This window comes from Rhincodon typus, chromosome 40, assembly GCF_021869965.1.
Source record: "Rhincodon typus isolate 14 chromosome 40, sRhiTyp1.1, whole genome shotgun sequence".
NCBI classification, from domain to species: Eukaryota; Metazoa; Chordata; class Chondrichthyes; order Orectolobiformes; family Rhincodontidae; genus Rhincodon; species Rhincodon typus.
This window is the reverse complement of record NC_063371.1, coordinates 2440160-2452813: the sequence shown is the minus strand read 5'-3', so window position 1 is coordinate 2452813 and position 12654 is coordinate 2440160. Positions and strand designations below refer to the sequence as shown.

At 43.1% G+C, this 12654-nt stretch overlaps 1 protein-coding gene across 2 annotated transcripts in view; it reads left to right on the top strand.

Annotated features, from left to right (window-relative positions):
* Window positions 1-46: 46 nt before the first annotated feature.
* polr3d (polymerase (RNA) III (DNA directed) polypeptide D) overlaps window positions 47-12654 on the top strand; it is a 20925-nt gene continuing 8317 nt past the window's right edge. Inside the window, exons 1-5 of one of the 2 annotated variants that reach the window (XM_048618707.1) lie at window positions 47-289; window positions 395-573; window positions 7583-7626; window positions 9817-9971; window positions 11344-11468. In XM_048618707.1, the coding sequence (XP_048474664.1) occupies window positions 409-573; window positions 7583-7626; window positions 9817-9971; window positions 11344-11468 (489 nt within the window). In that variant the 5' untranslated portion in view covers window positions 47-289; window positions 395-408. Of the gene's footprint in view, window positions 290-389; window positions 574-7582; window positions 7627-9816; window positions 9972-11343; window positions 11469-12654 lie in introns of both variants that reach the window. The other variant, XM_048618706.1, reaches the window with a different exon arrangement.

Here is a 12654-nt window from a genome sequence, read left to right as displayed (position 1 = left end):
GGAGAGAGGGGGAATGGGGCGGAGGAAGCAGGGAGAGGAGAGAGAGAGAGACGGGCCAAATGCAGTGTTTCTCTGCAGCATTAGCTCTGTGAGCCACTCTGTTTGCCACAGTGGCTTTTGATCCGCTGTTTTATTATGTCCATGGCAGAAGCTTGATCCTGTGTGTATTCGTCACTTGGCAGCATTTTGGTTCTTTGACCAGCTTGGAGTGACCTCTGCAGAGGTTGCCAAATTTGTGATAATACGCATGCCCACGGAGATGGTAAAGCTTGGAGATTCTCCTGTGCAGGTATGCCCTCAGATGAGGTTCTAAGGCTGTGGTTTTGTGAGATCTGCTCTGTTTCCCGACTGGCACGGTTTTTGCCGCTGTACTAACTTGTTCTTTGCAGTGCAGATTGCTAAGCTGCGATGTCTGAGCGAGGCCCCAGTGGAGACGCTGGCCAACCCAGCACCATCAGGCCCGCTGTCACAGTAGCTAGGGGCCTGCCAGGTCGACGGAGCTCTGCCACCGTTACCCCAGGCCGCCTGCCCTCCATCCGCTCACGGGACCTAACACTGGGAGGAATGAAAAAGGTCAGTACCATTGGAGATTTTCAGAGTCTGGACAAAGTAGATGGGGTGGGGAGGGGTGTGGTGAGGGCAGTGTGTGCGAAACAGTTCCCATTGGTGGGTAGGTTAGGAATTGAAGTGCTCAGATGTCAGGGAAGTGGCAAAAGCAGCCATGGCCATGGGAGGATTAAACATTTCTGTGCAGTGAGTGATTAGGATCAGGAACATGCCTGAGAATGTGAAGCCATTCAGGCTTTCAAAAGAGAGTGCTCTAAAAACAAACAATGTGCAGGGTTATGGAGTGAAAGCAGGGTAATGGTAGTAGGTGTACTGCTCACTCGGGGTGCAGGGTGTGCCAGCATAGATATGAAATGGCTGAATGGCCTCCTGTACTGTAGCCGTTCTGTGGTTCTGGGTCGAGAGCATGTAATGGTTTTGTTTTTTGCTGGTCTCCACATGGAATGTAAATATGTAGCAGGTGAGTAACATCTGAAAGGAGAAGTAAGGTTTACATTTTGGTTGGCACTAGCTTTTAGTCTATTTGATGCTGACTGTTCTTTGCCTGTTCTTATTTTGGGTTTGCTGCGCTCATAGCCAATTCCTATTATTGGACGTTAGAGCAACTTACTGGACTGAGTCTAAACATGAAGCACAGACTTCATGAGAGCTGGACTGTGATTGACTGCATGCTGAACATTGGTCGGGCTGTACTGCAGTGGCTGCAGAATTTCTTTGTGGAGACTCGTACAAGCTTTCTCCTCCACCACTCTTAGCCCTTGCCTCAGCAGGTCACATACATAACTCTGTCAGTAGGTTGGGGGCTTAAATCCTAACACAGAAACATGCTTGCATAATTTCAAGTAACAGTCTACTTCAATACTGACGGAACACTGTGTTGTGTAGGCGCTGTACTGTCTTGGGGGCCCCGTGCTGAGGCTGTGCTGTATTGTCAGGGCAAGAAGAAATAGGAGGATTGAGCGATTAAATGTGTTGGAGGGAAGGCATCATATTTTTGAAGGATTGAGACTGGATTTGAAGTAGCTGGGACCTGTGCAGAATGGATGTGTTGCACCTTTTCATGACTGGGGCTAGTGTCCTTTGAGAGATTTGCTGGTGGTGGTCGAGAGGTTTTAGATGAGATTTGCTGAGGGATAGGAACCTGAGAGAATGGAGGGTGCAAAACTGGTAATAGGAAGTATAAAGGTAGTAAGCAAAAGCAAAATTAGAAAACAGAACAGCAAAGGCATACATCAAATAGGATAACGCAAAACGATGTTAAAAAGACAAAAGTAAGGGCAGTGTATCTGAACTCACACAGCACCTGCAACAAGACTGATGATGTGAAGGCACAAGTAGAGATAAATGGATATAGTTTTATTACTGTTACAGAGATGTGGTTACAGGGTGACCAAGACTGGGAATTGAATATTCAAGACATTCACCCTTTAGGAAGGATAGGCAAAAAGGAAAATAAAGTGAGAAAGCCCTCTTGTTAAGGAAGAGATTAAATGAGAGTTGATCTTTGATCAAAGCAAAGGATATAGAATTAGTTTGGGTGGAGCTAAGAAACAGCAGAGTGAGCAAACATTGATGGGCACTGCCTGTAAGCTACCAAACAGTTAATGTTGGGCACAGTATAAATCAGGAAATGTGGGTAATATGGTAATACTGGACCGAAATAGAATGAGTGTAGTACATTGAAGATGGATCAGGCAATTTTAAATTTGGTGTACTGCAATCAGAAAAGTCTAATTAATAACCTTGCTATACAGGAGCTGTTGGGAAATAGTGACCATAATATGATAGTTTTATTTTGTGTGATTGTGATATAGTTCATTCCGAAACTGGGTCCTTGAATCTGAACAAAGGAAACAATGAAAGTATAAACAAGTTGGCTCTGGTTGATTGGGAAAACGCACCAAAATATTTCATAGTAGACAAGCTGTATTGAGAGGCTTTATGTGATCTACAACAAGACACACAAACTCAACAGGAAAGGAGAATCAAATGTTAACAAAAGAATTTAAATATTGCATTAGATAAAAAGAAGAGGTTTATAAGAATGTCAGAAAAAGATTGGGTAGGCCTGAGGGTTGGGAGCAGTTTAGAATCCAGCAAAAGGTGACCAAGAACTGATGAAGAAAAGAAAAGAAGTGATTGCAAGTTAGCGAAAACATAACACTGAGCTGTAAAAACTTCTTGTGAAAAGACAAACGTGGATCGTTACGCGTAGAATTTATAACGGAGAATGGGAAAACGGCTGAGAAACTAAGCCATTATGCTATCTCTGACATCTTGGAGGAACTTACGGAAAATCAGCCAGAAATGTTAGCATACCAAGTAATTTGTGAAAATTACTATCTGAAAGAAATTAGTATTAATAAAGAGGTAGTACTCAAATTTGAACTGGATTAAGAGCTGATGACCCCCTGGACCAGATGAACTGAATCCAAGGATATCGGAGGAAGTGGCAATATAGGTAGTGGATACATTGGTTGTTATCTTTCAAAATTCTATTGATCCTGGTAAATTTCCAGCAGAATGGAAAATAACAAATGTGACTCAACTATTTAAGAAGAGAGTGAGGGGAGAAATGGAGAAGAGTCAGTGGTAGGGATAACGTTCAAATTTATAATAAAGGATATGATAATTGGGCATAGAAAATAATGATAGGATTGGGCAAAATCAACATGGATTTATGAAAGTGAACTCATTATTTGAGAAACCGGTTAGAAGTTCCTTGAGAATGTTGCTTGTAGCATAGATAAAGGAGAATCAGTGAATTTGGATTTTCAAATGGCTTTGGATAAGGTCCCACGCAGGAAGTTAGTAAACAAAATTAGAGTTTATGGGTTTGGTGGTAATATGTTGGGACTGATTGAGATTTGGTTAATAGGCAGAAAACAGAGAAGGGGCATAAATAGATCTTTCTTAGGATGGCAGCTGTCGCTCGTGTGGTAGCAAAAGATCATGCTGGAACCACAATAGTTCACAATTTATACAAATGATTTGAATGTGACGACCAGTTTAAATATATCCAAGTTTGCTGATTATACCAAACTGGGTGGGATTGTAAGTTCCGGAGAGGTTGCAAGGAGACTCCAGTGCGACTTGAACAGGGTCCATTTCGGCAGAAAAACCAGAAAAGCATGTTATTTCTTAAATGGTGAAAGTTTGGGAAGTGTTGATGTTTAAAGAGACCTTGGCACCCTTGTTAATAAGTTAACAAAAGCTAGCACATTGGTTCAGTCAGCAACTAGGAAGACAAGTGGCGTGTTGGCTTTTGCCAGAGTGACTGAGTACATGGATACTGATGTCTTGCTACTGTTGTATAGGGCCTTGGTGAGACTGTATCTCGAGTTTTTGTACAGTTTTGGTCTCCTTATCTAGGGAAGAATATTCTTGCCATAGAGTGAGTGTAGAGGGGATCTACCATATTGTCTAGTTTGGAAAAATCAAAAGTGTCTCTGCTGAAGCTTAGAAAATTCTTACAGGATGTGACAAGGTAGATGTAGATGTGATATCTCCCCTGGTTTGCAAGTCTGGAACCAGGGCATGCAGTCTCAGAAAAAAGTTGGGGATGGAGGCGAGGCCATTTAAGACTGAGATGTGGAAGAATATAGATACTAATGGCATCAGGAATATTGGGATAGCGGTGGAAAGTGGCATTGAGGGAGAAGATCAGCTATGATCCAACTGAATGGATGAGTAGGCACAATGTGCTGAATGGCCTGTTCTGTTCCGGTATTCCTACTGAGGGAGTGCTGCACTGTTAACCTGCCTTCTTTTGGGTTAAATCAAGGCCTAGTCTACACTTGCAGGTTGTCCCTGCTCTTAATCAAAATAGCAGAATGGAACATTTTGAGACTATGTCTATCCCTAATCATTAGAACAGATTATCTGGTGATTTATTTCATTGCTGTTTATGGGAGCTTGCTGTGCACAAAGGAGCTGCTGTATTTCTTGCACTGCGACAGTGACCACACTCGTTAGAGCTTCAAACTTAAACACGTGACTATGCAGGAAGAAATTATTTCGATAGTCATGTTGTCAAAACATGTTTTACATAAGGAAGTGAGCTGACTGTTGACAGCAGAACCTATGCTTAATCGGCCCAGATGTCTTTTGAACACTAGTTATCGCATCTTGGAATTGTCAGCAATTTTCTAATGAGAAAAGATGTGAGGAGTCCTGGTAATGTACTGTGTACAGAGAAGCTGTTTCATAAGCTCCATTCTGCTGGCCTGTCTCTCTTTTCATTCTGGAGTTGGACTTGCACTTTATTTCAGTGGGAACCTTTTGAAGGTTGATTTCCATCGGTACTGACACTGCTCTGGCCCATCAAATTTCTATTTGAGTTTCTGTAAAAGAATGGTACAGCTCAAGCTGGCAGGTGAATCGATGGCAGTTGTTTCTCTGCCAGTAACAGTGTGCCTTGTGAAATTTAAACAGAAATAAGCCTGAAGGAGTTGACACGCATCATGGTGCTCCTCCATGCTCCATCTCGGTGATCATTTACAATTTGACATGGCTAATGAAGCTGGATCAGATGCAACCTGGCTGAATCACATCAGTGTGTCTGGCACAGAGAAACCCTCTACTCAGCCAGACACAGGGTTTTTGGGCTAGGAGTTACAGGCTTGCCTTCATTTTAAATAAGCATGTTGCAAAATTTCAGGAACGTAGGAACAGGAGAAGGCCATTCAGCCCATTGAGCCTACCCTTCCCTTCAATATGATCATGGCTGAATCACACGCTTTGATACCTTTTACCCACAGTACCCCCATAGCTTTGTACATCACTGGTTATCAGGAACTGATGAAGCTCTACCTGAAACACTTCTGAAGACTTGAGTTCCTTAGCCCTGAGGGTAGAGAATTCCACTTATTCACAGCCCTCTGAGTAAAAAGAGATTCTCCTCCCCTCAATCCTAAATGGCATCCTCCTTATTTTTAAATTGTGCCCTGTGGTTCTACACTCCCAGATCAGGGGAAACATCTTAGCTGCATCTACCCTGTCTGTCTCTAAGTATTTTGTAGGTTTCAGTGAAATCGCCTCTCATTCTTCAAAAGTCTAAGCATTTTATCCGTACACAAATCATTGAAGTTAGCATGACAGATTGATAAAATGGTTAAAAGGGCATCAGCTTTGTCAATCAAGGCTTAGATTAGAGAAACAGGGAGGAGATGATGAATCAGTGGTTTGGCCTCACCTGGAGAAGTGTGTCCAGTTCTGGGCACTGCATTGTAGGATGAAGGTTTAGGGAAGGTGCAGAATACATTTACAAGAAGTTTCAAAGCTTGGAGATCTCAATTGCATGGATAGATTGGACCGACTGTTCTCGTTTAGAGACAAGACAGTTGAAAGGAGATTTGATAACATGCTCAAAAACATGAGACATCTGCACAGTTTAGATGGGCAAAGCTGTCTTTGGGCGAAGGATTGAAAACCAGAGAATGTGAATTTAAGGTGATTGGTAACAGAAGCAATGAAGACATGAGGGAGAACATGTTTTGTACGGCAAATGGGTATGTGCTGCCTGAGAGGGTGGTGGAGGCAAATTCAACTAAGACTTTCCAAAAAAGTATTTTGTTACTTATTCATTCCTGTGACGTGGGCATCACTGGCTGGACCAGCATTTACTGCACCCAAGAAGTTGGTGGTAGACTGCAACCTTGCACCACTACAGTCTAGTTGCAGCACGTAGACCCACAGTGCTATTGGGGAGGGAGTGCCAGGATTTTAACCCAGCAACGCTGAGGGAACAGAGATATATTTCCAAGTCAGAATGGTGAGTGGCTTGGAGGGGAACTTTCAGGTGGTGGTGTTGTCATGTATCTGCTGCCCTCATCCTTCGAGATGGTAGTGGTCATGGGTTTGGAAGGTGCTGCCTAAGGAGCCTTGGTGAGGTGCTGCAGTGCACCTTGTAGATGGTGCGCAATGCTGCTACTGAGCGTCAGTGATGGGGCAGTGGGTGTTTGTGGATGTGGTGCCAAATAAGCGGGCTGCTTTGTCCTTGATGGTGTTGAGCTTCGTAAGTGTTGTTGGAGCTGCACTTATCCAAGCTAATGGGAAGTATTCCATCACATTCATGACTCATGTCTTGTGCATGATAGATAGTCTTTGGGGAGTCAGGAGGTGAGTTTGTCATTGCAGGGTTTCCAGCCTCTGACTTGCTCTTGTATATATGTGCCTGGTCCAGTTCTGTTTCTGGTCGGTGATAACCTCTAAGAAGTCAATAGTGGGAGTTTCAGTGGTGGTTATGCCATTGAACATCAAGGGACAATGGTTAGATTCTGTCTTGATGTAGATGGTCATTGCCTGACATTTGTGTGGCGTGAATGTTTGAAAAGAGAATTAGGTAAGTATCTGAGAAGAGAAACTTTGCAAGATCAAGGGGTTAGGACAGGGAGTGGGATGAGCTAAATTGTGCCTGCAGGGGATGTAATGTTCTGAATGCTTCCTTAGTGCTGTAAACAATCTACAAATTTTCAAAATATACATTTCCTCAATGGAACAATAGATAAATGTGCCACCAGATGTACATCTAAAACCAGATTCCCAATTTTTAATTTAGTCTTTCCAGATGTGGCTGAGTGAGCAATGGCTGAGCACCCTGAGACCAGAAGGGGTTAACTTTTCAAAGTTTCCACTTCTGTTTTGATCCATTATGCCTGTAGATGTTTGTTGAGGACAGTTTTGGGCTTGTTGCAGCTAATAGTCTGACAACTTGTGACCCCAAAGGAGTTTAGGCAGTAGAATTTTCTTTTGTTGTGTGTCGACTGATAACAATTGGATCCAGGATTTGGCTGTTTAGAGATATGGAATTAACTTTTAATGGAAGGGTTTTGTCAATTGTTGTTCCTCACAATCGACATGTATGCGAGAGATAGAGATTGTTTCCGCAGCTTTTCTAGCATTTTTAAGCTAAAGTCCTTTTTAACTCTAAAAGTCACTGTAATGATCACAGCACATAAATTGTAACATGGATTGTGTTGTCAGCACTATTTAATTATGATGTCCTCTTTTGCAGAAAACATTCACTCCCAACATCATCAGCAGGAAGGTTAAGGAAGAGTGAGTATATGTTTGCTCCAGGCAACTTGTGACATAGATTTTAAAATAATTTGAGTGGTAATTAAAATGCTTCACCTGGCGAGTTATCCACAAGAGATAGGGGAACAAGTGCAGAACTGTGGGTTAATGCACATGGCCTCCATTTTCTGAATACCTGCTGTCTGCCAAGTCACTCATCAGAGGCTAAAAGCTTATCGGATTGTAAGGCAAAAATATCCACTAAGAAGAGCTGGGTACCTCTGGTATGCCTGACTTGCCTGTTGGACTAGTGATTGCCTATACAGTGTAGAAACTGTGACAGTCTCCCATCGTTTATCGTCAATGTTATTTTCTCTGAAAGATCCATTTCCACTTTTTGAAATGAGTTGAAGGTAATGTACGTTCAAAATCAGAAAATGGTGCAGATCAGGCTCCTTACTGAAAAGACGAAATGAGGCATTGACTGTATCATTGCAAGCAGACCTGAGAATAATTTGTACATTCCTAAATCTACTTGTAAGGTTTGGAATGCACAACTTTGAGTGAAATCTCACAATTGGGCGTTATTGCAATAAGACTGAATTGAAAAAGCAGCAGTTTAACAGAGCCTTCAGTTCTGATTAGATTCAAGACCACTCTGGGTATGATTCATTTCACATGTTTCATAGAATAGTCACAACAAATACAAAATAAAGATACTTAATTTAAGCAATGGTTCAGTCAGTCTGTCTTTGTTGGAATCCACGGCATCTGACTTCAGGCTGACCAGGCCCATCACCTGTTGACTAAAGTCTTTCTGTCTTCTCTGACCGCTATGTTCTGGATTGCTAAAAATTAATGATTGTTAACCTTCACTAGCCACTACTCCTGTACATGATCCTTGCTAAGACGCTACATGATCTGTGGCACAATCCTAATAAACTTGCCAACACATGAACTGCACAAAATTGATCTTGGCTTGAATTAACAATGTGTGCCAATTCCTGGTCGGTTTCTTAAGTGTGATGATCTCCTTAACGATATCACTTTCTTCTATCTTGTGACTGATTCCCAAAAATGTCAGTAAATTGTGGGATCCTCATTTTTCCCTGTTTGTTAAGTTTATATAGATCTCCACTGCGATAGAGATACCTGCTTAAAGGATGTGTAGTGTAACATTATAATGAGTAATATCAGCTTCAAGGTCTAATTGATCTAAATATTCTGGAGAGTTTCAAATCCCATCAATACATTATATTGAAAAGAACCCTTTGCTAATATGACGCAATAACTGCTGTTGCCTGGGACCAACTTAACAAAAGAAAATCACCGCATATTTACTGGGGAGAAACACATCGCATATTTACAACAAATCTCATCAGACCACACCACATTACTGTAGAATGTATGAACTAAAATATACATACTTGTTCCAAAATGGAAACAGTATTAAAACCATGTGGCCATTCTCACTTACAAGACAATGTGTATGTTGACTGCAACTAACCAAATATAATATGAATACCTTGCTTGCTTGATCATTACAAAACTCAACTCAAATTAACTGTTGAATATTAAACTCAAACCTGTGCCTAAGCCAGCCTCTACAATATTTTCTAAAGTGAATGCATATGCATTAAATGTCTGCATTTCAGTCATTAGAATAACTTCTATTGTGGCACAGTGCAGTGACAGATTTGCTGCTATGTCCACAGGGAGTGTAAAAAGACCCAGTGGTCGCATTCCTGAGTCAAGCATGGAGAGAGCCCTTGGAGCTGGCTAGTACTGGGTTAAATACTGGCAGGGGACAGGACTGCCACTGGATGTGAGAATGGTGTGGGTGGATGAAATCTAAGATTCAGAGAATGTTAATTTCAGAATTTTTCAATATATTATAAATGAGTCCATTGAGGATATGAGTGTTTGGAAGCTGAAATTAATGATGGGTTGAGATTGTGTCAGATCAAGTCTGGCGAGTGTTGGATGCTTTTAGCTTATAGTTTCTGGATTTCCTGCTATTTGCTCCTCTGCTCCATGTGTTGGTGTCATACGAAAGACTAGCATGCGCGTGACCCAGATCTACAGGCTGCTGAAGGTAGTCAGTAACGTCTTGCCAACCTACTCACTGATGTTAATCCCCTTTCACATGAAAAACATGCTGTTGGTTTTGAGTTTCACGGCGCTCACTTGCATCACTTGATGTCTTTACCCTCAAATTTACTTTACTTGCAGACCAAAGGAGGACGATGCCTCTCAGAGGAAAGAGAAGAAAGAACGAGACAAGGATCGCCAGAGGGAGACACGGGGCAGGGGAAGAGGCAGACCCGAAACAATTCAATCCCACTCTATCTTTGAGCAGGGACCTGCTGAAATGAGGAAGAAAAGAGGTGAGACACAGGAATGAAACCAGTATCAAGTCTTACATTTTTTCGCCTTTTCCGGTTTATATTCATAGAATTGTGCACAACAGGAAGTGGGGCAATTTGGCCTGTTGAGTGGGCGCTGGCTCTTCCAAAGAACAGTCAAGTGAATTGGTCTCCCCTGTCTTTTCTTCATGTTTCTGCAGATTTGTCATATTTTAAATATTTAATCCAATTCTCTCTTCAGCTTCCGGCTGGGTGTCCCAAACACGTAACTGCTTCTTTCATGAGATGATGTTGTTGTGTGTCTCCTGGTTCATTTGCTATCACCTTTAAGGTGCCCTCTGGTTATTGACCCTTCAACCACTGGAAATGACTTCTCTTCATGTACTGTATCTAAATCCTTCGTGTCCTTGTACTTTGGCACTGCGGAGTGCTGTGGTTGCACTGCATTTCAGTACAGAGAGTGGCTGTTTGCTCTGATCTGTTTAAGTCAGTTTCACACAGGGGTGCACTAGATCTGGCATTATGGAATTCAAAGAGACTGGCATCAAATTGAACAACCCTTGTGGATGGAATACATTACGTTCAGACTCCTGCAGATTGTTGGGCCTCACTGAAAGTTGCAAGTATCTCATGAATGACTTGGTGAGCTTATTCTGAGGCAGGAATCTAATTCAGTTTTATTTTCATATATGGTTTGATTTATCTTTTTGAATGCCTGTGCAGCCAAAAGGCTATGTTGGCTTTTCCAAATGTCTGGTGCTAGGCGAGACTGGCGCTGCCAGTAGGCAGCAAGTGGCTATGGGCTTAATTCGCTTCCATTCTTGGATGCCTGAGCTGTGATCCTGCTCCTCCCTGTCACTCATACTCAGTGTAACAGCACACGTAAGTGTTGCCTTCCTACTCGGTGGTGCGGAGCATTGGCTTTCCTTTGTCACTTTTATCTCTTTTCTCTTCCTTTAGTCTTTTAAGAGATCCCGTTCCAAATTGTGACTTTGAGCTCGCCTTCACGATGTAGAGAGGAAGCATGTGTCCATGCCACTATCCAAAACTGCTGTGGAAAGGGGAGGGACAGAACATTGCAGGAAAATGTCACCTGGGGTTTTGTGCTTGTTCCACTGTGATTTAGGGCAGCTGGAAACAGTTAATGGCCAGCAAACATGGCCATCATTAATAATTTAGAACTAAAGGGAGCTCACCAACCAAGCCATCCTCCAACAAACAATACACGTGCTAAGCATGTTCTAAATTATTACAGCGTGTTAACCAGGTCAATTTGTTCATAATTAGCAATTGTCCAGTTGTTGTGCTGTTCCTTGTAATGACCTGCTAACTCTTTTTATATTTCATTTATTTATCTGTCTTTCTCTTGATGCATCTCCATTTTTCTTCACAGCTGGTTGGGATTCCTCCGTGGATATGAAGGAGTTTGGAACATCCCCAATTATTAATATAAAGAAGGAAAAGCGTGAGTCAGAAGAGGAAACCAAACAGATTCTCCGAATGCTGGACCGTGATGATGTAAGTAGTGGCTTAGGGGGAACACTTACCATGTGTTTCCCAGTGCCCTAGGTTTGGGGCTTGGACACTGATGACAGACATGGTTGGGTTGAGAAAAGAGGTTAATTCAAGAAGAATGAGTGTCTCGATGTGAATGAAAATCAGGAAGCTTATGATTGGTTCTGGGACTGAGTCAAGTTAACTAATCTCTCCCATAACAGTAGGCCTTTTACCATTGAAATAAAGAAGGTGACAGTGAGGTAATTGAGGGGGTCATGGCTGCTACCTCGTAGCATGTGTAGACATCAATGGAAGATCAGTGTTAAGCTCACCTCTTGTGCCCTGTTCGTAGAATACCTTCCTTACAGTCGCCATCAAGTCTTATGCTTAGACAAGACACGCCATACCATGGGGAGAACTGGTGCCTGTCAGAAGGAACAGAGTTATGTCTGAATAAGGATTATTCTTGGGTTGGACATTGGGGCCACGACCGACTTTAGAATAGACACAGCAGGCCAAGCAGCATCATAGGAGCAGAGAGGCTGACGTTTCGGGCCTAGACCCTTCATCAGAAAAGGGGGAGGGGAAGGGGGTTTTGAAATAAATAGGGAGAGAGTGGGAGGCGGATAGAGGAGAGGATAGGTGGAGAGGAAACAAACAGGTCGAAGAGGCGGGGATGGAGCCAGGAAAGGTGAGTGTAGGTAGGGAGTTAGGAAGGGGATCGGTCAGTCCAGGGAGGACGGACAGGTCAAGGGGGCGGGATGAGGTTGGTCGGTAGGAGATGGAGGTGCGGCTTGAGGTGGGAGGAGGGGATAGGTGGGAGGAAGAACAGGTTAGGGAGGCAGGGACGAGTTGGACTGGTTTTGGGATGCGGTGGGGGGAGGGGAGATTTTGAAACTTGTGAAATCCACATTGATACCATTGGGCTGCAGGGTTCCCAAGCGGAATATGAGTTGCTGTTCCTGCAACCTTCGGGTGGCATCGTTGTGGCACTGCAGGAGGCCCAGGATGGACATGTCGTCTGAGGAATGGGAGGGGGAGTTGAAATGGTTCGCGACTGGGAGGTGCAGTTGTTTGTTGCGAACCGAGCGTAAGTGTTCTGCAAAGCGGTCCCCGAGTCTCCGCTTGGTTTCCCCGATGTAGAGGAAGCCACACCGGGTACAGCGGATGCAGTATACCACATTAGCAGATGTGCAGGTGAACATCT